Genomic DNA, 25,821 nt, shown 5'->3' on the forward strand with positions numbered 1-25,821 from the left:
CTCTTTCAACTGGAACAGGAAAAGGCAGAAGTAAGAGTGGTACATTAAGTACATTCCACCATACAGCATAAAGCTATTTATGGAGTATAAATGTGGATTTATCTTGTCTTTTTCACTCCCCGTGGCAAGTTGTGTATGAACCTGCACAGAATCATGTTCTGAGCTTCACTCAACAGTTCACTTCACTTCTCTGGTGTACTTTATGCTCTCGTATGTCCAGTGGTTCCTGATGCAGAACAGCAGCAGCTACATTCTTCCATTGAAGCTGTTAGTAAGTCCAGTACAGAATGCATTTCCATATGTAGTATATTTCTTTCAGTACGTAGATTTCATATTAATTCACCAAATCTTATCTAATTCAATGTGGAAAAGTTGAAATATTAATTTATTTATGTTCATGTACTTCTTTTATGATCTTCACGTGAAAAGACCACACCATAATCGGTGTTAAATTGGCATGTAAAGGTTCCTTAGGTTCATAGTTAACGTATATAGTTATTCTTTTTCCTGCGGTATGGCCATGTACTTCCATATTTAATAATGCACTGTAGTTTCCCACCAACACAATAGTTTTATAGACCCATAGTGTCATCAGTATATTTTATTCTGTAGGTTCAGGCATACATTTTATTGAGGGCATTCAAACAATATTCCTAACAACCCCCTTTTGTAGACCTTGCAGTGTCTTGATATCCAAATTTCTTGTACTACACCACTTCAGAATATAACTAGATTAGTCTGTAACAATTTTCAACTATAACTTTTATCTACACATATTGTGAAATTTTTATGCTCCACATTATTATTCTTTTCCAGGTTGGCAGAGATCAAAAAGGAAACGGGCAATCAATTATACAAAACAAAAAAGTACATACAAGCCATTCCATACTATACAGAAGCAATAGGTGAGTCCAAATTTATCATATTTATTTCTTGAACGGAAACTATATAAAAAAAGTTACAAATTATACACATGAGTTAAAAAAACACTCTTTCACTAGAAGGAGAAAACCATTTGTCAGTAGTATGCAGACATGAGAGAGTACCTCAAACTTTTAACTTTTTTTTTTTTTTAATCGTGAAAAGGAAGTTGAAGCAGAGGGACAAGTGGAAAGGAAGTAGGAAATAGGTGTTGTAATTTGAACTGTACACAAATGTATCTTCCAACTTTTTCTTTGTCAGCTCTTTTCACCCCCTCCCCCCTATGTTCAATTTCTCATTAACCAAATGAGGTTACGCACTTGTTAAGATACTGGCCTTAGATGCTGGAAGGTGATCTTGGTTTCCGTACTTCCGTACTACTGAGATCACTTCAGGCAAATACTGGAGTGTCCTCTTTAAACACACATTGTTTGTGTTCATATGTCTTTATATGTGACATTTTTTCCCTTGTGTTTAGCTGAAAAATCCTACAGCATTGCAAAATGATTCTTGGATAGACAACCAAAGGTATATTCATAAAAATCATTTTCTCCAGAAATTGCATGTCATTAATGATTAAAATTTTGATAGGTGTGAAATTGATCTTGCAACTTAACAAAAAAGAGACATTATTTTTTATATTTGTCTAAAGATATTATGTGATTAGCTTCATTGTAAGTGGGCTTACTTTCTTCCATTACTTTTTCCTCATTCCAAACAATGTAAAATAAAATGATGCATTCCGTTAAAGTTTTCAAGGGCTGTACTGCGCACTGCAATTGTGTGCATTAAAAAGTCAGAGCCATACTGAGGTGACCTTGCACTCCTGTCGGAACTGCTAAATCTGTGTGTATCCAACGCAAAACTACTGTTCTGCAGTTTTTTCTACAGCTGGGTAGGCCTGTATGCATCTGAATGACACATCTGTATGGGTAGTCACAATGATAATTTCTGTTGTGTGATTTGTTACATGGGTTAAATGTTTAGCACAGTGATTAGCAAAAAAATTTAACTTTCGGCGCGTTAGCATGTGTCAGTTTCTTCGCACTAGAGTAACAAAAAAACCTCTCGTACATAAGCGAGGCTTACTTCCAGTGGTTTTAAGACACCAGATGCGTTAGTAATGGCACAGCAGTTCGTTTACACAAGGAAATGTGAGGAGGAGGGGGGGGGGCAGTGTGGCAAGTGGCAAAGGAGAAAAATAAAGAGACTGGGTGTAGTGGTGGAATGAAAGCTGTGTAGAGCTGGAATGGGGAAGGGGCTGGATGAGTGAGGGCAGTGACTAACAAAGGTTAAGGCCAGGAGGGTTACAGGAACGTAGCATGTATTACAAGGAAACTTCCCACCTGTGCAATTCAGAAAAGCTGGTGTTGGGGGGAAGGATACATACAGCACAGGCTGTGAAGTAGTCATTGAAATGAAGGATATCATGTTTGGAAGTGTGTTCAGCAACAGTGTGGTACACTTGTTTCTTGGCCACAGCTTGTCAGTGGCCATTCATGCAAACAGCTTGTGTTGGTTGTCATGCCTACATAGAATGCAGCACAGTGGTTGCAGCTTAGCTTGAAAATCACATGACAGGTTTTACAGGTAGCCCTGCCTTTGATGGGATAGGTGATATTAGTGACCAGATGGCGGTGGGGGATGTCTGGGACAGATCTTGCGTCTAGGTCTATTACAGGGATAAGAGCTATGAGGCAAGGGATTGGAAGCATTGGTTGTGAAAGGATCTACAACTATATTGTGTAGGTTTGGTGAATGGCAGAATACCACTGTGGGAAGGGTGGGAAGGATAGTGGGCAGGACATTTCTTATTTCAGGGCACAATGAGAGGTTATCGAAACTCTGGCGGAGAATGTGCCTCCATCCTTGCTACCCTCCCTGTTTCCCTTTCCCTGTTGCTTCATAACCTGGGTTGTGAGTAACTAAATCCGCTTTCCCTTCTTCCCTTTCTTTCCCCTCTCTCCTCAGTGAACTCAGTGACATGGGGCCAGGAAGGAAGATGAACATAATAGCTCTAAAAAATGAGATATTGGTAACAAATGCTGTAGTGTTGAAAACCTTTTAAACAATTACTTTCTCTGTTACTGACAACTTGGGGTTATCAGGTACAGTAAAGAGTGCAAGGGAATAGCTGAGACCAATATCTACAAATGACTAAAGTAAAATGGGAATAACACTCACTTCTCCCAAAGAAGTAGCATCCATCATAAAATCCCTAAAATCAAAGTATTCTAATGGGTATGATAACATATCAACGAAATTAATCAAATAGCATTCGTGAGAGTTGTGTTATGTCTTAAGTAATTTTTGTAATCAGTCTCTTATTATAAGAACATTCCCAGACTGGTTAAGATATACTGAAATTAAGCCTTTTTACAAGAATGGTGGATGAGGAGATACTGCGAGCTATGAACCAATTTCACTTTTGCTGGTGTTTTTAAAAAAATATTCTGTGACCTGTCAAAAGCCTTTGACTATGTGAAACATAGCATTCTCTTCAGTAAATTATAATAATATGGTGTCAATGGTAGTGCTGCAAAAGGGATCAAATCTTACCTATACTTGTGGAGTAAGCAATCATCTTCTTCTCATTGGGAAGTAATTATGTGCAGATTCCAACTTTGGTCCATTATTTTTTTCTGTTAATGACTTCTCATCTGTTACATTCCCAGATGTTAAGTTTATTTTGCTTGCATGTGATACAAACATCGCAATAAATAGGAAGTCATGTACAGATTTAGAAACGGCTGTTAATCAAATTTTTATGGACATTAATAAATGGTTTAAAGCTAATTCACTGTCATTCGAAAAGTCCCATTATATGCTGTTCAGAACCGTCAGGAAATTTCCTTCCAACATTGTACAAGATGGCACTGGGTGTAGATCTAGAGTCACATCACTCCAAATAGGAATAAATTAAACAGTTTGGGTACTCAAAGGAATTCAGTGTGTTAAATGCAGCTTTTGGTAGCATGAAAAGTGCACCAAAGTATGTCGAAAATTTATCAGTGATTATTTTCAATGGCCATGTTCAGACTGTTTAGAAGAAGAAAATGCATATTTAGCATTGGCAGTGCAGGTGAAAGATGAGATTATAAAAGTGGTGTTAAGTGATATAGATGTTCTAAAAAGTGATCTTTCTGAAGAAAGAAATAAAACATCAGAAGTGTCAAGAAAATTGTTGTAGAGTGGAAACATCAGCTATATACCATAATAAAGATCTTATTCTTCAAAAAAAAAAGTGTAGCAGAAATCAACTTGTAGCAAATGAGAGATTGAAGCTTGGAAGAAAGTTCAAGTAACTACCAGCCACCTAGAATAGGCAGTGAAGGCAGTATCTAGCAGCTGAACTGAAATCTAGAACCAGGCATATTATAACCAGCATAGTGACACCAGATGCTAAATTTAAGGCATTGAATTCTATGAATCATGACAAGGCAACAGGTTCAACAGACCAACTTCATGTTCTTGGCAGGAACAATTGATGTTGTAAGATATTAAGCTAAAGATCTTTTGACCCCACTCAAAAGACACTATTAGCCGAGAAGCTCAAATCTGATTGTCTTTTCTGTCCCACACCATCACGACTTACCAGTTATTCATGTATAAATAGTGTGTAGTACAAATGAAGAGATCCAAGATATGTAATTTTTGTCAACATAAGCTGTTTAGGAAGAAAATTCCACATCCTTGGGTCCACACATCAAGAAATTAGGGAAGAACTTTGTAGTATGCAGGTCAAAGAAATAGTAAGCAGCAAATTGAATGTGCAATACTGTGCTACAGAGGATATAACCCTCAATGACAAAAATCATGGGCTCTTGGGAAAAATAACAACAAACTGCCGAGAGAGTGCATCAGCAAGACTAGAGGAATGTTTTTTTATGTTAATAAATCTCTCCACCACTGTTACACCACTCAGTGACAGTGTGTGTGATTCAAATAGGCCTCTACCTCACACAGGTTTAAACACAGATGAGAACAGTCTACCATTTTTCCATTGTTCTGTACAAGGTTTAGGAAACAAAATAGTCAGTTCTGAATAATGATCATCCACAGATGATGAAATAAAACAAAAGAAAAATTGTTATAAAATTAGCTCATCACAATGTTCAGTCACTGCCAAACAAACTTAATGAGCTCAGTGTTCTCCTTATTGATGACTGGAGATGTGACTTTTCAGGCTTCCCTGACAGATCTGTTGCAAATAAGCTTCTTGGGTTTCCTGTCAGATCATATTGTGTAATTCTCATATTTCATTGAGGCAACTGCTCGATGTCAGGTGGTGATAGATGTTGTGCTGTCACAGCTGCAAGACGTGGCTGATGATTGCGCGGTGGCAGCAAAATTTATAAAATCGGAAGCAGCCAATACGCATGTGAGGGAAGACAGTCAAAGTTGGAGGAAAGTGGTGCTCCTAGTGCTCCCTGCTGGGTGCTTCAGGAAGGCCTTTCATTTGCGTGCTGTAGGCAACAACTGTGCTGCCTGACACTCCTTTGGTTGAAAGCTAAATTAAATATCAGCAGTGTATTGTGTCAAGACATGAATTGAAAGTTCTGTTTTCTCTGTTTTAATTTAATGGCAGCCAGTGCTGGGTTCCAGGTAGCATTTCATTGAAAATCTCCTTCCCTATTGATAAGACTGACTGCTATTGGGCGAAGTGAGCAACATTGGAGCTCCTACCTATTTTCATCCACATGTACATTTTAATAATTTTTTGTGGGCTCTAAAATTTAAAACCTCTCTCACACCGGCCTGATTTAGCTTCACTGATCAGGATAGTAAAAACATGCCTATATTAAGGGATTTTTCATTCACAAAGCAGGCTTATCACATTCACACAGTTCAATACTGTTCTATCCTGATTAAATTGAGCTTAACTTAAGTTCCATAAGGCAGTGAATCAATTTTGAAGTCTCATTGCGACAAAAATTGTCAATCGATCTCTTGAAAACATTTGTAATAATTATTAACTTTCGGTGATCGCATGGGGAAGACCGGAGATCTGCTGGTAAGACTGTGTTAGCCTATTTTTTTAAAATAATGAACTGGATATCTTGAGCACACAAAACGGCAGGTTCGTCCAGTGTTAATCAGACGTTCCCCACTGATCCCGTGCAACACAGCGTAGTAAGCAGACACTGTCAATAATAACCAGTTAAATATATTAAAAATAAAGATTCCAAGACTTACCAAGCGGGAAAGCGCCGGCAGACAGGCACATGAACAAAACACATAAACACACACACAGAATTACGAGCTTTCGCAACTGGCAGTTGCTTCGTCAGGAAAGAAGGAAGGAGAGGGAAAAATGAAAGGGTGTGGGTTTTAAGGGAGAGGGTAAGGAGTCATTCCAATCCCGGGAGCGGAAAGACTTCCCTTAGGGGAAAAAAAAGGACAGGTGTACACTCGCGCGCACACACACACACACACACACACACACACACACACACACACACACACACACACACACACACACACACACACACATATCCATCCGCACATACACAGACACAAGCAGACATATTTAAAGGCAAAGAGTTAAGGGCAGAGATGTCAGTCGAGGCGGAAGTACAGAGGCAAAGAAGTTGTTGAAAGACAGGTGAGGTATGAGCGGCGGCAACTTGAAATTAGCGGAGGTTGAGGCCTGGCGGATATCGAGAAGAGAGGATATACTGAAGGGCGAGTTCCCATCTCCGGAGTTCGGATAGGTTGGTGTTGGTGGGAAGTATCCAGATAACTCGGACGGTGTAACACTGTGCCAAGATGTGCTGGCCGTGCATCAAGGCATGTTTAGCCACAGGGTGATCCTCATTACCAACAAACACTGTCTGCCTGTGTCCATTCATGCGAATGGACAGTTTGTTGCTGGTCATTCCCACATAGAAAGCATCACAGTGCAGGCAGGTCAGTTGGTAAATCACGTGGGTGCTTTCACATGTGGCTCTCCCTTTGATTGTGTACACCTTCCGGGTTACAGGACTGGAGTAGGTGGTGGTGGGAGGGTGCATAGGACAGGTTTTACACCGGGGGCGGTTGCAAGGGTAGGAGCCAGAGGGTAGGGGAGGTGGTTTGGGGATTTCATAGGGATGAACCAAGAGGTTACGAAGGTTAGGTGGACGGCGGAAAGACACTCTTGGTGGAGTGGGGAGGATTTCATGAAGGATGGATCTCATTTCGGGGCAGGATTTTAGGAAGTCGTATCCCTGCTGGAGAGCCACATTCAAGGTCTGATCCAGTCCCGGGAAGTATTCTGTTACAAGTGGGGCACTTTTGGGGTTCTTCTGTGAGAGGTTCTGGGTTTGAGGGGATGAGGAAGTGGCTCTGGTTATCTGCTTCTGTATCAGGTTGGGAGGGTAGTTGCGGGATGCGAAAGCTGTTTTCAGGTTGTTGGTGTAATGGTCGAGGGATTCAGGACTGGAGCAGATTCGTTTGCCACGAAGGCCTAGGCTGTAGGGAAGGGACCGTTTGATATGGAATGGGTGGCAGCTGTCATAATGGAGGTACTGTTGCTTGTTGGTGGGTTTGATGTGGACGGATGTGTGCAGCTGGCCATTGGACAAATGGAGGTCAACATCTAGGAAAGTGGCATGGGATTTGGAGTAGGACCAGGTGAATCTGATGGAACCAAAGGAGTTGAGGTTGGAGAGGAAATTCTGGAGTTGTTCTTCACTGTGAGTCCAGATCATGAAGATGTCATCAATAAATCTGTACCAAACTTTGGGTTGGCAGGCTTGGGTAACCAAGAAGGCTTCCTCTAAGCGACCCATAAATAGGTTGGCATACGAGGGGGCCATCCTGGTACCCATGGCTGTTCCCTTTAATTGTTGGTATGTCTGGCCTTCAAAAGAGAAGAAGTTGTGGGTCAGGATGAAGCTGGCTAAGGTGACGAGGAAAGAGGTTTTAGGTAGGGTGGCAGGTGATCGGCGTGAAAGGAAGTGCTCCATTGCAGCGAGGCCCTGGACGTGTGGGATATTTGTGTATAGGGAAGTGGCATCAATGGTTACCAGGATGGTTTCTGGGGGTAACAGACTGGGTACGGATTCCAGGCGTTCGAGAAAGTGGTTGGTGTCTTTGATGAAGGATGGGAGACTGCATGTAATGGGTTGAAGGTGTTGATCTACGTAGGCAGAGATACGTTCTGTGGGGGCTTGGTAACCAGCTACAATGGGGCGGCCAGGATGTTTGGGTTTGTGAATTTTAGGAAGTAGGTAGAAGGTAGGAGTGCGAGGTGACGGTGGGGTGAGGAGTTTGATGGAGTCAGGTGAAAGGTTTTGTAGGGGGCCTAAGGTTCTGAGGATTCCTTGAAGCTCCGCCTGGACATCAGGAATGGGATTACTTCGGCAAACTTTGTATGTAGAGTTGTCTGAAAGCTGACGCAGTCCCTCAGCCACATACTCCCGACGATCAAGTACCACAGTCGTGGAACCCTTGTCAGCCGGAAGAATGATGATGGATCGGTCAGCTTTCAGATCACGGATAGCCTGGGATTCGGCTGTGGTGATGTTGGGAGTAGGATTAAGGTTTTTCAAGAAAGATTGAGAGGCAAGGCTGGAAGTGAGAAATTCCTGGAAGGTTTGGAGAGGGTGATTTTGAGGAAGAGGAGGTGGGTCCCGCTGTGATGGAGGACGGAACTGTTGCAGGCAGGGTTCAATTTGGATAGTGTCTTGGGCCTTTTCATAAGAAAAAAATAGCAGAGAAGCTATTCCATGGAGTAAATGGATGCTCCAAGGAATAATAGGGCTTGAAACTATTTTGCGTTGATAATCATCGTATATTAAAGTTTAGGAATCGGTAAGATAAGAAGAGATATTTCGAGATATGTACTGAGTTATATAATTTATAAGATTTCTGAAAATATCGCGGAGAGACCGCTGCAAGAGACATTACGACATCTACATAGATATCCCGCTTGCCACCATATGATGTATGGCACAGGGTACCCTGTACCACTACTTGTCATTTCCTTTCCTGTTCCATTCTCAAATAAAGCGAGGGAAAAACTAGTGTCTATATGCCTTCATACAAGCCCTAATTTCTCTTATCTTTGTTGCCTTATGTGCAATTTATGTTGGTGGCAGTAGAATGGTTTGGCAGTCAGCTTCAAATGCCGGTTCTCTAAATTTTCTCAATAGTGTTTCTTGAGAAGAACGTCACCTTCCCTTCAGGGATTTCCTTTTAAGTTCCCAAATTATCTCCATAACACATACGTGTTGTTTGAACCTATCTGTAACAAATCTAGCACCCTCCTCTGAATTGTTTCAGTGTCTTCCTTCAATCCCACCTGGTACGAATACCGAACACTTGAGCAGTTCTCTAGAATAGGTCGCACCAGCATCCTATAAGTGGTCTCGTTTGCAGGTGAAGCACTCTTTCCTAAAACTATCCCAATAAACCGAAGTCAACCATTCACGTTTCCTACCACAGTTCTCACATGCTCATTCCACCTCGGTTTGCTCTACAATGCTGTGCCCAGATATTTAAATGACTTGCCTGTGACGAGCAGGACACTAGTAATACTGTATCCGAACATTACAGGTTTAATCCTCCTGCTCACCCACACTAACTTAAGTTTTTCCATATTTAGGGCTAGCTGCCATTCATCACACCAACTGGAAATTTTTGCCCAAATAGTCTTGAATGTACCTACAGTCACTCAACTTTGACACCTTACCGTATACCATGGCATCATCAGATTTTTCTGGTCAAACATCTTAGTATGCTGTTGAAACCTCTCACAGGCAAGTATGGCCACCATATCCAAAATTCAGAGGACTTCATCGGTTGCCTGAAGACAAGCTGCAACAGTCAGATCTTTTGGTTAGCTTTGACGTTATCTTTATTTACAAAAGTTCCTCTGCAAGACTCATTAGAGCTTATCAGCAGCCAATCTGAGAAAGACATTGTGACATTGTTGAACATGTTATTACCTCAATTATTTCTTATTCAATGACCAGTATTTTGAACAAATGGGTGGTGTCTCCCATGGTGGCCAACTGTTTTATGGAAGAATGAGGAAACAGTACTGCAGTTGGGAAGTCTCAAATCTTCCTGTTTTTGGTGTTATGTAGATGGTACATTTTGGCGTGGTCCCACAGAATACAGACCTGTTTTTCTCCAGCATCCAACTCACTTCACCCAAGTATACAGTTCACAGTGGAATTGGAAAAAGGTGGCATTTTACCATTCCTGGATGTCATGCTCAGACGAAAAGCCAATGGTACATTGGTACAAAGTGTGTATCATAAACAAACTTAAATGGAGCTACATTTGCAGGCCACAAGTTATCACTGTGCACAATGTGGTAGTGTCTTACGCTCTTTGGTGCATAGACCACACGTGATCTCAGATGCCAACAGTCTACCTGGTGAGCCGCAACTCCTAAAAAAGGTATCCCAACAGAATGGCTATTCCGATAGACAGATACGCCATGCATTCTGTTCTAAGCAAATTCAAAGCAGGTATGTAAATGAAGATGCGGAGGCAACCATTGCAATGGCATTATTGCCCTATTTTTGTGTCTTGTCTTCAAGAATAGAAAGAATCCTCAAGGCATGACATGAAGTGTGTTTTTTGGCCACTAGCAAAATTGAGGAATTTATTGTGCTTGGTTAAAGATGACCTAGGCCTTAGTAAATGTAGTGCATATAACATCCTGTGCCAATATGGAAAAATCTTATATTAGGCAGACATGCTGAATTGTGCAAGAACGTTTCATGGAACAGCATCAGTACCACATCTGAAGCAACCGAGTAAATCAGTGGTGGTGAACTTTGCCTGGACATGGGATCACATTTTAAAAAAAAATGGAAATTTTATCCCTAGCATCCTCTTCCTGGGACTGTGTTGTTAAGGAGGCTACACATAAGCGTACAGTGGTCAATCTTAACATGAATGCAGGTTTTCAATTACATGCCATCTGGAACCCAGCACTGGCTGCCATTCAATCAAAACAGGGGAAAAAGAACATCAGATTCATGACTAGATGCAGCACACTGCTGAAATATTGTGGGATTTACACAATGAGGTTCAGTGGTAAACCCGAAAAGTCAATTTGTGACTGGAGATATGTTTAGGTTTTAGGTATGTACGAACATTGGATGCACAAGGACTATTTACAAAACCTAAAAATTGGGAATTTAAACTTACCGGCTCCCTTTACAAAACTGTATCAAAACATGGAGGAAATTGTATATATCGCAAACAGAACTCAGATTACAAGATATTAGACTCTGTGTGTAAAATTGCAAAAGAGGAGGTGTTTGAGGATACAGCCATAATTAACCATAGTAAATGCAATAATTTTGTGGATTTATAGATCATCAGCTTTTTAAAAGTATCTTGATCTTTTTGTAAGTAAACTCAAAAATTATGAAAGAACTGGTGTACTATGTGGTGATCTTAACAACAATTTCATAATCAGCAGTACAGAAAGATAGAGCTTCCTTAATGTTATCAAAAGTCACAACCTGCATGTAACAATAAACTCCCCAAACCATATTACAAAAGCTAGTGCCACTCTGCCTGACCAAGTCTGAGTAAATGAAGATAGATAATCAGGTCAGACATTCAACACGGGATATAGTGATCATTGGGCACAGCTACATACTGTGCCCCTCAGCTGCCCTCCATGTGAGAGAAATGAAATATAGAACATTTTTGGCATTTGCTATCTAATGAATTGTGGGATAAAACTCTTTGTAAATCTAATACTAATGGCAAGTTCTGCTATTTCATAATGAAATGCAGTGAATCCATTCAAAAAGAAATAAAAATGCACAAACAAAAACTGGGTTACAGCAGGAATTAGTCTCCTGTAACAGGACGAGAGCCTTATTCTAATTTTAAAAAAACAATGATCTAGAATGTCTAAGCTATTTAAAAAAAATATGAATCAGTTCTGAAGTAGGTTGTAAAGAAGCTAAATTAAGAGAAAATAACAAATATACCAGGGAATTGTCAAACAAGACTAAGGCTAAGCTGTGCAGAAACTTAATGGGAAAATTGAAACTGATAAGAGTGTTGCTCTATTCCATAATGACAGCTTTATTACCAACCGAAAGTTAATTGCACACCTGTTTAATTTGAACTTTGCTACCTACAATTGCAAAGATTTAGTGCCCAAAAAATTTGGTAAATTAGCTGTGAAGGATGTCTGGGCACTTCAACAACAAACCTCAGTATCAACAAAAACACCATGTTCCTTGCTCCTGCTAGTCAAGGTAAGCTACGAAAAATCATAAGTTCATTATAAAACCGCGATAGCAGACCCCTGATCATATAATAAAACTGTCAACAAACTTTGCCATCACACCATTACTAGACATTTGCAATTCTTCACTGTCAAAGGGCATTTTTCCATGTGTGCTAAAAACTGCTAAAGTTATACATCTCACGATAAGAAAGGTGACTCTGAAAATGTCAAATTATAGACATGTAGCACTGCAATCTGGCTTTTTCAGAGAGTATAGAACAAATATTCCTAGATCAGCTAACGAAATTTTTAGTCAGAGTAATATAATGTCAGTTTGCCAGCATGGTTTCAGAGGACAACGTTCCACTGAGACTGCTACCTTTCATCTTGTCAGCCACGCCTTAAGTGCAATAGTCAATCACTTACAAATTTCAGGTACTTTTTTGGACTTGACAAAGGCTTTTGATGTTATAGATCATTAAGTTATCTTTAAAAAAAATTAGAAAAAAATAAAAGCTTGATTGTTACAGTGTGGGAGGGGTGTCAAATGAGAAGCTGAAATCCTGCTTAAGTAATCAGTCTCAGGTTACAGAAATCCAACACAGACACATTAACATGACCCAGAACTCCCTCCCACGTCTGCCCTCACTTACACACAATGTGCCTCAGGGCTCTTTCATAATATCATTTCTTTTTCTAGTCTACATTAATTATCTGCCCTCTTGTAAATAATGCAAAAGTAGTACTATTTGCAGACGATACCAGTCTGCTTATTGAGGTGAAAAATAATGATCTTACCACTGGTGCAGGTGTCATCACAGATAAAGCTGTGCAATGGCTTTATAGGAACAGGTTTATCGTAAGCGCACATAAAAACAGTACAGTTATTCTAGACTTTCAGCCCCACCAAAATAAATATACTGTAAAGTCAGCAATTCACATGAACAACCATGAAATAATTCAGAATGTCACTGTGACAAAATTTCTAGGCCTTTGCCTGCCAGAAATCTGAAATTGAACTCTCACATAACATCTGTAAACTTTTTACACTCTAAACTAACATTTGTAATTAGAATATTGTCCAGCAATGCAACTCTTGAAACTGTAAAACTAGTGACACTCTGTTAAGACATTGTATTATCTTTTGCGAAAATTCTCCTCCTGCCATAACAATGGTGAGGAAGCAGAAGAAAATAATCTGAATTATAAAAATTGAAAACAGTTGAGCTTCCCCAAGAAATTTTTAAAGATTTAAATATTCATCCTCTTCCCTATATTTATATCCTAGAAATTGTGCTCATTGTAAAAAGGTGTGATGAAGAAAGAGAATTTCTGTGTCCCCGGAGTCTTTCGCGACGGCATACATGAATAAAACGTTCTCTGTTTTCCAGCTGCGTCAATTCAGATAAAATGCTCGAGCTTTCGGTGGCCATCTCCGCCATCGTCGTCATGAGTTCACTGACTGCCTGGGCTGTTACGGTCTCTTGCTTATATAGACATGGTATCATCAAAGCCAATCAGATCGATCCAATGTGGCGCGCACGTAAGTCGACCCGGGCAGCTTGTGGCAGCACCGGTGACATCAGGTGGCGCCAGGGGCAGGCGCCACATTTGAAGCTGCCGCTCCCGTGTCGCGCATCTGTCTCTGCTTTCTTTCGATGGCCAACGCCCGTCCCCATGCCCTGCTGAGTGTGTATCCCTGGTCTCTGTTGAAATTGTTTCTGTTTAAGCGAATCTCGGCAGCTTCCTTTATAATGGAGTCCCAATATGTAGAAGCCTGAGCCAGCACTTTTGTATTTTCGAACTGTATCTTATGTCCGTTTCCTAGGCAACGTTCTGCCATGGCAGTCTTGTCAAGCTCCCTTTGTTTTATATGGCGCTTGTGCTGAGTAAAATGCGCCGCAACCGTGCGAATTGTCTGTCCAATGTACATGCTCCCACATTCACAAGGTACACCATACACACCGGACATTCGGAGAGCAACGTCGTCCTTAACAGGGCGCAACATGTCCGGTATCTTGGGGGTGGGCCAGAACACTGGTTTTAGCCCATGTTTCTGCAGCAGACGTCCTAACTTACTGCCAGTTGCTCCACAGCATGGCAGGAATACAGTCCGTTGGGCCTCTTCTTCTGATTCACCAGCTGTCTTTCGTCGGTGGCCCTTGAAAGCGTTTGTGATGTCTTTTTTGCTATATCCACTTTCCCCGAAAACACGTTTTAAGTTCTGCAATTCAGACTGTAGGTGGTCGTCATCAGAGATAATCTTGGCTCTATGAACCAACGTGTTAAGGACAGCTTTCTTGTGTACAGGGTGGTGGAAATCTCTTTACAAAACGCTGCTGTGCATGAGCACCATACTAGTTTAAGGGGAGATATCCATGTGAATTATTCCAGCAAACATCTATCTCAGAAGGGTGCTTATTGCCCTGGTGTAACAATCTACAATAAGCTTCCATAAATTTTTAAGAATATCAAACATATAAATGCTTTCAAAAAAGTTGTGAAATTTTTTTATTAAAGAATTGTTTTTACAGTTTCTCAGATTATATGAGTAACAAAGTAGAACAGTTGCCTAATACTATTGTACTGTAAAATATGTCCAACACCTGTAATACGTTATATGTATATAAGATTTACTGGACCAATAAACAAACATGTATATAACATACAAAGATATGAAGATAGAAGAGGTTGGCAGTGTTAAATTTGTTGGATTACAACTCAATAATAAATTCAGTTGGCAAGGGAATACCACAGAATTGCTGAAGCACCTAACCAAGTCCAAGTCTGTATTTGCAATGTGAATGATGTTCATGCTTTGCTTACTTTCATTCTATTATGTCATATGGGATCATGTTGTGGCATAAGTCATCAAACCAAGAAAAAGTTTTGCAGTACAAAAGTGTGTAATAAGACTTATTTGTGGTGTAAATTAAAGAACATGATGGAAAAACCTGTTCAGAACTGCTTAGTCTAACCACTGTTTCTCAGTATATTTATTCCTTACTGAAATTTGTTGCAAATAATCTCTCTCTTTCCAAGCAATAGCTCAATACATAATATCAATACTGGTAACAAGAACAATCTACATAAACACCTAAAATCACTTACCTTGGCCCAAAAAGAGATCCAGTATTCAGGAAGACTCATTTCAATAAATTGCCAGCAACCATTAAAAACTTTGTTTCAGATATAAAACAGTTTATACAGAGTTTGACTTTTCGGTAGACAACTTCTTCTATTCTATAGATGAAGATCTTAATGGGAATTATTAGACCAGCTTAAGTAAAAATGTCTGATAGGTTTAAATTTTGACAGCGCTTAGTCACAACAGTCAAGATTAGGCATTTGGTGTATGATAATAAAAGTTCTATCTATGTTTCATTTTGATAGTGTATTCTGTAAATATTAAAAGTTCCAGTTTACTTTAATGTATTGCCATTTTTGACAACCTCCTGACAAATAATTTGGGAAGTGAGCATTATATTCAAATGTTCTATGTCTTCTATGTTATATTTTATGACATGTTTCATATTCACAAGAATCATCTCATTTTTGGGTCTGTGGAATGAAAATTGAATGTAATTTGATTGTTTTACATTGTCATTATGTTATTGACTACTGAGAATAACCTGCTGTGTCATCTTTACTATTCATAATTGCTCACAATATCTGTTACTGTTAGGCTATTAGGTTAGTGCATAAGTTCATAATATGGTCCCCCCCCCCCCTCCCCTTCCCAATGTTGGTGTTCCAGTTGCTGTAAGTTTATTTATTGTCTGTCATATTTTATTTGTAGTTCATGGTTGGTATTTGAGTTTACATTTTGTCATTTCGAGATGGCCTGAAGTGAGGCTACTCCATAATACATGCCCACATTCTGCTAGAGTGACAAGAAACACTATACAGGAGCTGTCAGGAACTCATTCCACACTCACCTTCTTCACCTTACCTCGCACGCACAGATTTTCCATTTCCTATCGAACAACCTTCAAAGAACTTTGTTTGCAGCTGAAAATGCACTCCGAACATGGCTCGATGATTTCTATAGTCGTGAAATCAAAAGTTACCCCAGGATTGGCAGACTGTTACAAACAGTGAAGGAGAATATATTATTGATGACTAAAGTAACTATTATGTGTATTTGTCATGTTTATTAAACATATGGAAAAACGCTATGAACTTTTGCACCAACCTAATAATGTAAGGCCTATGCTTTGTGGTAAATGTGTGGGAAGCCGTTAGTAAACTGGTTACTGTTCTTCTACAACATGATCAGAATTTCAATGTAATATACACGGCTAGTATCTTCATAATTTATTGACTGATGCTTAACTGTTTCCCAGTTTTCACTTCTAATACTTTTCATTAATTTCACATAGAGCTGTGTCCTGATTCGCCATCATACTATGGGAATCGCTCTGCTTGTTACATGATGATGCATCAGTATAAGGAGGCTCTAGAAGATGCCAGGAAATCAGTTCTTCTGGATCCAAGATTTGTTAAAGTAAGTATACTGTAATATTTACTTTACGATAATTCATTTGTGTGAAAGAGTAAGTTACTGAATATTGTCAAAACTAGATTTTCTTCATGAATATGTGAAAGTTTGAAAGGATTTGTATGTGATAAAATCTTCTCGGGTTGACAGCAGAGTCAATGTGTTGTTTCCCAGCAACGTTTCAGCAAGTTTCGTACTTAACATCTTTCGTACTTGGCATCTTCAGGCAAAGTGAAGATGGCAAGTAAGAAACTTGCTGAAATGTTGCCGGGAAAAAACACATTGACTCTGCTGTCAACCCGAGAAGATTTTATCATCGAGATTTGCCGAGAAATCCTGCATTCTCATACAGGATTTGTATGTGTTTCACCATATAGGAAGTACTAGAAAATCAGCTGAAAGAACTTTGTAGTCCCCAGATGTCTTTTTTTTTTAAGGGCACTACATACAGCTAGATAATTTGTGAAACTGTTTCATCGTATTAATGTACTAACTCTGCAAGTATGTCAGTCAGTTGTTTTTGTGTGTGGTGATCTACGGGGGATATTTCATCATATAATTTTTCTTTTGTAACAGAGCTCATGTATTACTCAATCAAAAATGTTGTGACAAACTAGGAATGTGCTGCAATTATTTTATATTTACATAACAAATAAAATTTCTGTGTGAACACCATTTTTTACCAGCTACAGCAAAAATACATTCTGAAGTATGACATTTATTTCATTAAAAATATGGCTTTCCTTGCAATATCTATACTAATAGTGTAAACTTTTTGTTGTTGTGGTTGTGGTGGTATCCAGTCCAAAGACTGGTGTGATGCAGGTCTTTGTGTAAGTCTCTTCATCATCAGATAAGTACTGCAACTTAACAGCCTTCTGAATCTGCATACTGTATTCATCTCTGTCTCCCTCTACAATGTTTACCCTGTGCCCCCCCCCCCCCCCCCCCCCATATACTAAGTTGGTGATACCATGATGTCCTAGAATGTGTCGTATCAGCTGATCTCTTCTTCTTGTCATGTTGTGCCAAACATATCACTTCTCCCCAATTCGTTCGATATCTCCACATTAGTCAGTTGGTCTACCCATATAATCTTCAGCATTATTCTGTAGCACCACAATTCAAAAGCTTATGTTCTCTTCGTGTCTAAACTGTTTGTCTGTGTTTGTCTTTCATATATTTCTGTGCTCCATACAAATACTTCCGGAAAAGATTTCCTAACACCTAAATCCATATTATGTGTTAATAAATTTCTTTTTTTCAGAAACTCTTTTCTGGGAATTGCTAATCTAAATTTTATAACCTCTCTACTTTGGCCATTATCAGTTATTTTGCTGCCAAAATAGCAAAATGCATCTACTACTTAAAGTGTCTTATTTCCTAATCTAATTCCCTTAGCGTCACCTGATTTAATTGGACTACATTCCATTATCCTTGTTCTGCTTTTGTTGATGTTCAACTGTTCTTCCAAGTCCTTTGCTGTCTGACAGAATTACAATGACATCAGCAAATCTCAAAGTTTTTATTTGTTTCCCTTAACTTTAATTCCATTTCCGAAATTTTCTTTGGTTTCCTTTACTGCTTGTTCAATGTATAGATTAAACAAGATCAGGGGTAGGCTACAAACCTGCCTCACTCTCTTGTCAATAACTGCTTCCTCTTCATGCCCCTCCACTATTACAACTGCCGTCTAATTTCTGTACAAGTTGTAAGTAGCCTTTTTCTCCTAGTGTGTTACTGCTGCAACCTTCATGATTTCAAAGAGTGTGTTGCAGTCAACATTGTCAAGCTTTCTCTAAGTCTGAAAAGGCTATAAACATAGGTTTGCCTTGCCTTTCCTTGACCAGTGTTCTAAGATAAGTCATAGTGTCAGTATTGCCTCGCATATGCCCACATTTCTCCGGAATCCAAACTGATCTTCTCCGAAGTCGGCTTCTACTAGTTTTTTCATTCTTGTGTAAAGAATTTGTGTTAGTATTTTGCAACCATGACTTATTAAACTGATAGTTTGGTAATATTCACACCTGTCAGCACCAGCTTTCTGTGGAAATGGAATTATTACATTTTTCATGAAGACTGTGGGTATTTTGCCTGTCTCATATGTCTTGTGCACCAAATCGAAGGATTTTGTCTCAATTCTATCAATAGGTCTGGCAGCATGTGGTCCACTCTTGGGCCCTTGTTTTGACTGAGGTCTTCAAGTGCTCTGTAAAATTCTTCTCACAGTAGCATGTTTCCAATCTCATCTGCATCTCGGTCCTCTTCCATTTCTCTAATATTTCCTGCACGTTCATCCCCGTTGTATACACCCTCTACATACTCCTTCCACCTTTCAGCTTTCCCTTCTTTGCTGAGGACTGGTCTTATGTCAGAGATCTTTGTATTTATATTGCTGCTTCTCTTCTCTCAAAGGCCTCTTTAATTTTTCAGTAAACAATATTTTTCTTCCTGCTAGTGATACATGCTTCTAATTCCTTAAATTTGTCCTCTAGCTATTCCTGCTTAGCTGTTTTGCATTTCCTGTCAGTCTATTTTTAGATGTTTGTATTCCCTTTTGCCTGTTTAATTTTTGTATTTTCTCCTTTTGTCAGTTTCATTGTCTCCTGTGTCACCCAAGTATTTCTACTAGGCCTAGTCTTTTTACCTACACTCCTGGAAATTGAAATAAGAACACCGTGAATTCATTGTCCCAGGAAGGGGAAACTTTATTGACACATTCCTGGGGTCAGATACATCACATGATCACACTGACAGAACCACAGGCACATAGACACAGGCAACAGAGCATTCACAATGTCGGCACTAGTACAGTGTATATCCACCTTTCGCAGCAATGCAGGCAGCTATTCTCCCATGGAAACGATCGTAGAGATGCTGGATGTAGTCCTGTGGAACGGCTTGCCATGCCATTTCCACCTGGCGCCTCAGTTGGACCAGCGTTCGTGCTGGACGTGGTGACCGCGTGAGACGACGCTTCATCCAGTCCCAAACATGCTCAATGGGGGACAGATCCGGAGATCTTGCTGGCCAGGGTAGTTGACTTACACCTTCTAGAGCACGTTGGATGGCACGGGATACATGCGGACTTGCATTGTCCTGTTGGAACAGCAAGTTCCCTTGCTGGTCTAGGAATGGTAGAACGATGGGTTCGATGACGGTTTGGATGTACCGTGCACTATTCAGTGTCCCCTCGACGATCACTAGAGGTGTACGGCCAGTGTAGGAGATCGCTCCCCACACCATGATGCCGGGTGTTGGCCCTGTGTGCCTCGGTCGTATGCAGTCCTGATTGTGGCGCTCACCTGCACGGCGCCAAACACGCATACGACCATCATTGGCACCAAGGCAGAAGCGACTCTCATCGCTGAAGACGACACTTCTCCATTCGTCCCCCCATTCACGCCTGTCGCGACACCACTGGAGGCGGGCTGCACGATGTTGGGGCGTGAGCGGAAGACGGCCTAACGGTGTGCGGGACCGTAGCCCAGCTTCATGGAGACGGTTGCGAATGGTCCTCGCCGATACCCCAGGAGCAACAGTGTCCCTAATTTTCTGGGAAGTGGCGGTGCGGTCCCCTACGGCACTGCGTAGGATCCTACGGTCTTGGCGTGCATCCGTGCGTCGCTGCGGTCCGGTCCCAGGTCGACGGGCACGTGCACCTTCCGCCGACCACTGGCGACAACATCGATGTACTGTGGAGACCTCACGCCCCACGTGTTGAGCAATTCGGCAGTACGTCCACCCGGCCTCCCGCATGCCCACTATACGCCCTCGTTCAAAGTCCGTCAACTGCACATACGGTTCACGTCCACGCTGTCACGGCATGCTACCAGTGTTAAAGACTGCGATGGAGCTCTGTATGCCACGGCAAACTGGCTGACACTGACAGCGGCGGTGCACAAATGCTGCGCAGCTAGCGCCATTCGACGGCCAACACCGCGGTTCCTGGTGTGTCCGTTGTGCCATGCGTGTGATCATTGCTTGTACAACCCTCTCGCAGTGTTCGGAGCAAGTATGGTGGGTCTGACACACCGGTGTCAATGTGTTCTTTTTTCCATTTCCAGGAGTGTATTTGATTCTCAGCTGCCTTCACTTTTCCATCTCTAGAAGCTACCTTTTTGTCTGTTACTGTATTCCGTCCCCCTGTTCTAGTTAACCATTTTCTAATGCTTCCTCAGAAACACTCTACAACTCTAGTTCTTTCAAATTATACTGGTCCTAACTTCTTAATTCCCTATCTTTTGCAGTTTCTTTAGTTTTAATCTAAGGTTCGTAACTAATAAATTGTTGGCAGTCTACATCTGCATCTGGAAATGTCTTAAAATTTCCTAAATCTGTCTAACCATTATATAACCAGTCTGAAACCTTTCAATGTCTCCATGTCTCTTCCATGTATGCAGTTTTCAATCATAATTCATAAAGCAAGTGTTACCGATGATTAAATTACGTTCTGTGCAAAATCCTATCAGGCAGTTTTCTCTTTCATTCTTTACCCCCGGTCTATATTTTCACCTACTATTTTTCCTTCTTTTCTTTTTCCTAGTATCAAATTCCATTTCCCCATCACAATTAAAATTTCATTTCCCTTAATTATTTGAATAATTTCTTTTCTCTCTTCATACATTTTCTCACTCTCTTCACTATCTACAGAGCTAGTTGGCATATAAACTTATACTATTGTGGTGGTTGTGGGCTTTGTCTACCTCGGCTGCGATAATCTTTTCACTAATCTGTTCATATTAACTTACCCACATTCCTATATATTATTCATTATTAAACATACTTCTGCATTACTTCACTGTGATTTTGTACTTACAACCGTGTATTCACCTGACTAGGTGTCTTGTTCTTACTGCCATTTATCTTAAAAAAATTGTAACCTACCTTCTGATTGTGGGAACTAACATTCCATGCTCCGATCCGTAGAAAGTCTGTTTCGTTTCTCCTAATAACGACATTTTCCTGAGTAGACCCTATCTGGAGATCCGAAAGGGGATTATTTTATTGAAGAGTATGCCATCATTAATTAATTAATTACAGTATAGCTGTATGCCCTTCAGGAAAAATTACAGCTATAGTTCGCCTTTGCTTCCAGCCATTTGCAGTACCAGCACAGCAAGGCCATTTTTGTTGATGTTAAAAGGCCAGATCTGCCAGTCATCCAGACTGTTGCCCCTGCAACTACTGAAAAGGCCGCTGCCCCTCTTTGGGAACCACACATTTGTGTGGCCTTCAACAGATACTCCTCTGATGTGGTTGCACCTACAGTATGGCAACCTGTATTGCTGAGATATTCAAGCCACCCCACCAGTGGCAAGGTCTATGGTTCATGTAGAGTTTTGTACCTTTCTCTAAACATGCATGCTGGCCCAATCAGTGATCAGACTGGGTTTGCCAGTGAAAGAATTAACTAAGACAAGCAATTTTGCTTATCAGAAGTGCTACAATCATCTAGATTTTTATATTTGTGTGACAGTCTTTAAGTAGGAATGGCAACTGGTAAAATTGGTAAGTAACGATAATAATTTGGTGTGGTCCAAATGTTTAAGTTGGATAGAACTTCATCAACTTGCGCAGCCTAACACACCCCAGTTATCCACCTAGGGAACAAGGACCTCTAGTTTAATATGAAATTAATCCGTGTGTCCTTTCTGGTTAATCTTTACATTATTGAGAGGTGGATGCTATGTTAAAGGCCACTGAAAAAATCCATGATACATCTAGGATTCAACCCCATGACCTTCTGGTTTTTAGACACACTCCTTACTGCTAGACCACTGACTCTGACCTACTTGTAAGTTACACACCATATTCTGTAACTGAATTGGCTGTGCAGTCCTATAGTAAAGACCTTCGTGTGTGCATCACCGTATGGATGACACAGATTGGTCCTTCAGCACCAGAATTAGTATTACATCATGTGCTCGATTCGTGCTGCCAACCAAAAAAAGATATATTGTTTTCTATAAATCCAGCTGTGGAGATAATAGAGAACATTTGAACAATTTAGGAAGAATGAGTTTTACATATATAAGTAAAACATTATTATTAGAATTCTGGCTAGATATTACCTTCGGTAGTTGAAATTCACTACTATTGGTAAATACACACAAAAGTACAAGAAACTGTCTGTCCTCCTGGAAAAAATAGTTCCTTTCTTGGGATGGAAAGAGGAATTGTTTGGGGACTGTACAGAGGTCAGTTTACTGAAAGTTGTATCACTTGGCTACCGTTTGTTAAAAAACCTGCCTTCCCACATTGCCAGCAGTTATGTGATTCTGTTAAAATACTAATCTTTTCACCACTAAACCCTTCTTTTCATCCTGAAAACACACATTCACATTTGTTTTTCTTCCCCCTCCTCCTCTGTAATAACAAGACTGCAGTTCTGCAGCTTGACTAGAGTGGTGGATTGTTGGGTGGAGAGGGAGAGAGTAGGGGGAGAGTGGATGATGGTTGTGGAAAGATGACTGATGGCTCAGAGGGAGGCAGCAGGGGAATGGGATAGGAATGCTGGAGGGAAAGGCATCAGGTGCATGGGATAGGAATTACATGGACACTGGTAAGTTTGTCCAGTGCACAATGAAAATTACTTGGAGGAGTGCATTGGGAAGTGGTGACAACAGAGGAAGAGGAGACTGCAGGGAAGATGGCATGGGTGGAGGATAAGTTAAATTAGGGTCCTGGGGCTGGTTGGAGAAGGGTATGGGGAGGGAGCATGTGGAAATTGAGCCCAGGAGATTTATGGAAATGAATGTGCTTAAAGGACAAGTCCCATCTGTGTAGAAGCTTGATGACCAACACCAGCTTCTCTGAATTATGTAGATGGGAGTTATTGTATGTCGATTGACATCCCGCTGCTGATTCCACTGTGATCTTATCCTGTCTATCTCTCTCGTGACCTTTCCTCCCAAATAACTTGTCTAAGTCTTGAATAGTTCCATTACGCCCGTGCCTTCTCTTACATGCTGCATGAAGACTTGCTGCTTCTGAAGCTTAGGTTGTCATCTGTTGTTAATATGTATCAATCTGATGCTGGCTGGTAAAAACAGAATTTAAAAAGCTACATTAAAAGTATCTCTATGCATTGACTAATAAGTTGTGGCTTATTTGCATGTTTTCACTCCTTTATTGTATAGAACTATCTTCTGAGACAGTTCACACAAAGTAGAGTATTCATTCTGCAGAAGCAAGGTGTAATAATATAATGTAAAGTAGATAACTGCAAAGCTTGCAGAGGTCCCATAGTAGAGCTGAGAATTCTCACTTCACTCAAGTCAATGACGATTTTTGTTGTGGGCTGTAAAAATCAGTTTTAGCTAAATTGTCACGTAAACAATATTAATAAGAAACAAACACAATTTTTGCATAGACTTTTGCCATTTTAAGGTAGAGAGCAGAGTTGAAGACTCCTGTGCAGTGATGTTAAAGATGGTCCCATTTAACATAAAGGAAGGAATTGAGAATCCCTACTACGTAAATAGAAAATGAAAAATGTATATCAATCTTTTTATGAGTAACCTGAATATCTAGATCTTAAAAAATTTTGGTTGCATGATAAATAAGCTTTCATTATAAAACCGATTGACAAATATTAGTGTACTGTAAATGCAGCTCTGTATTGATAGCTGTAGGTAATTATTTTCTGTGGAACATACCTATATAATCAACTGAATCTTAATTTACCTCTGAGATAAAGAGCAGCTGTTTGATATAAGTAAGAGAGCAACAGCTTTTTTTTTTTTCCTTCTTCAGAGTAGTGACTTTCCTTCTGAATTTAAATTTTACTGGGATGAGCATGAATAATACTGAAATTGTAGCATTTGGGTATTCATGGATGTAACTGTAGCAGATTACGAAAGAAGCACCAACTATCATTGTACCCTAGCCAATCATTCCCCTGTGGCTCTTCTGTCCCAGACATCATACTTTGTTTCTTATTTGGTGTTTCATTGCCTGATAAGGAATTGATTTACAAAGGGTACAGTAGGGAAGCTACAGACAATAAAACTCTGGATAATCTGGAGGAGAAATATTTTAAAAAAGGAACACACAAATGAGAATATCCTGTGTCACAAGTTTCCATAAATTATCACTCACATAATAGAGCAATAGACTTGCTGTAGAACAAGTTGAAAGTAACAAGAGTTCACACAGCAAAACCCTCTTCAGATAAAGACCAGTTTCCAGAGTGAGCATAAAAATTAAATAATGGATATCACTTTTGACAGAAGAGACTAACCCCAGATCATGCATATGATGTGATGGCAACAGGGGTCAGCCAAAACAGCATATCGCGCTACATGTTGACCTGCAGTTTCATTATCTTGTGACACAGGCAAAGCATTAGTACAGTCACAGCCGTTAAAATTGTGATGTGCGTAGTAACCCTAAACATCATGAGTGACTCTGTCGATGAGTTATAGTGCACATCTGTAGTATGTGAAAAGATCCTTGTAGCCCATGTAACAGGGGTGAGAGGCGGAACCATTCCTGGCATCCTGGCCACATGGAGTGGCAGGTTTCCAACCCCCAAGTTGGGTGATTTGAATTGGTGCAAATTCTCAGAATGCAGGAGAACTGTTTATACATCTGCCACTGCATGACTTTAAGGATGCCGTTGGATAAGCAGCTGCAGCAGCAAGTCGTATAACCCTAGCCTACTTGTTTGTTAGATAGTTTAATTAACTTGCATTGTTTAATTCATATATTTCGGGCGTATTATAGTATTTGAGGGTTGTAGCATCGCGCCTTAGTACCTGAATAGTGTAAATTCGCGTAGTCGTCTGTCTTCTGTTTTTGTTTTGAACAGCCAGTGTCGGTTGGTCAGTCAGTGTGCTCCCTGCCGCCGTTGGATAAGCAGCTGCAGCAGCAAGTCGTATAACCCTAGCCTACTTGTTTGTTAGATAGTTTAATTAATTTCTTTGCGTGTTTTTGGGTACTTGCATTGTTTAATTCATATATTTCGGGCGTATTATAGTATTTGACAGTTGTAGCATCGCGCTATAGTGTTTACTTCGTAGATTCTTATTTAAATTGCGTGCGAGTTTCGTATAGGAGGTGCAATTTCGAGTTTTAGTTACTGTAATCGTAAATTCAGCAGATTGTAGCGCAGTCGTTAGGCATTTGTACAGGTTAGTTGATACATTCTTTGCGTGTTCCGCTTGCGTTATCTAGGCACGGACTCCTGTTTCGGTAA

At 40.3% G+C, this 25,821-nt stretch overlaps 1 protein-coding gene across 1 annotated transcript in view; it reads left to right on the forward strand.

The window, feature by feature from the left end:
- LOC126268123 (dnaJ homolog subfamily C member 7) overlaps nucleotides 1–25,821 on the forward strand; it is an 89,120-nt gene that overhangs the window by 11,536 nt on the left and 51,763 nt on the right. The window contains exons 2-3 of the mRNA XM_049973650.1: nucleotides 817–905; nucleotides 16,501–16,625. Of these exons, the coding sequence (XP_049829607.1) occupies nucleotides 817–905; nucleotides 16,501–16,625 (214 nt within the window). The remainder of the gene's footprint in view (nucleotides 1–816; nucleotides 906–16,500; nucleotides 16,626–25,821) is intronic.

The sequence above is a fragment of the Schistocerca gregaria genome, chromosome 4 (genome assembly GCF_023897955.1).
Source record: "Schistocerca gregaria isolate iqSchGreg1 chromosome 4, iqSchGreg1.2, whole genome shotgun sequence".
Taxonomy (NCBI): domain Eukaryota; kingdom Metazoa; phylum Arthropoda; class Insecta; order Orthoptera; family Acrididae; genus Schistocerca; species Schistocerca gregaria.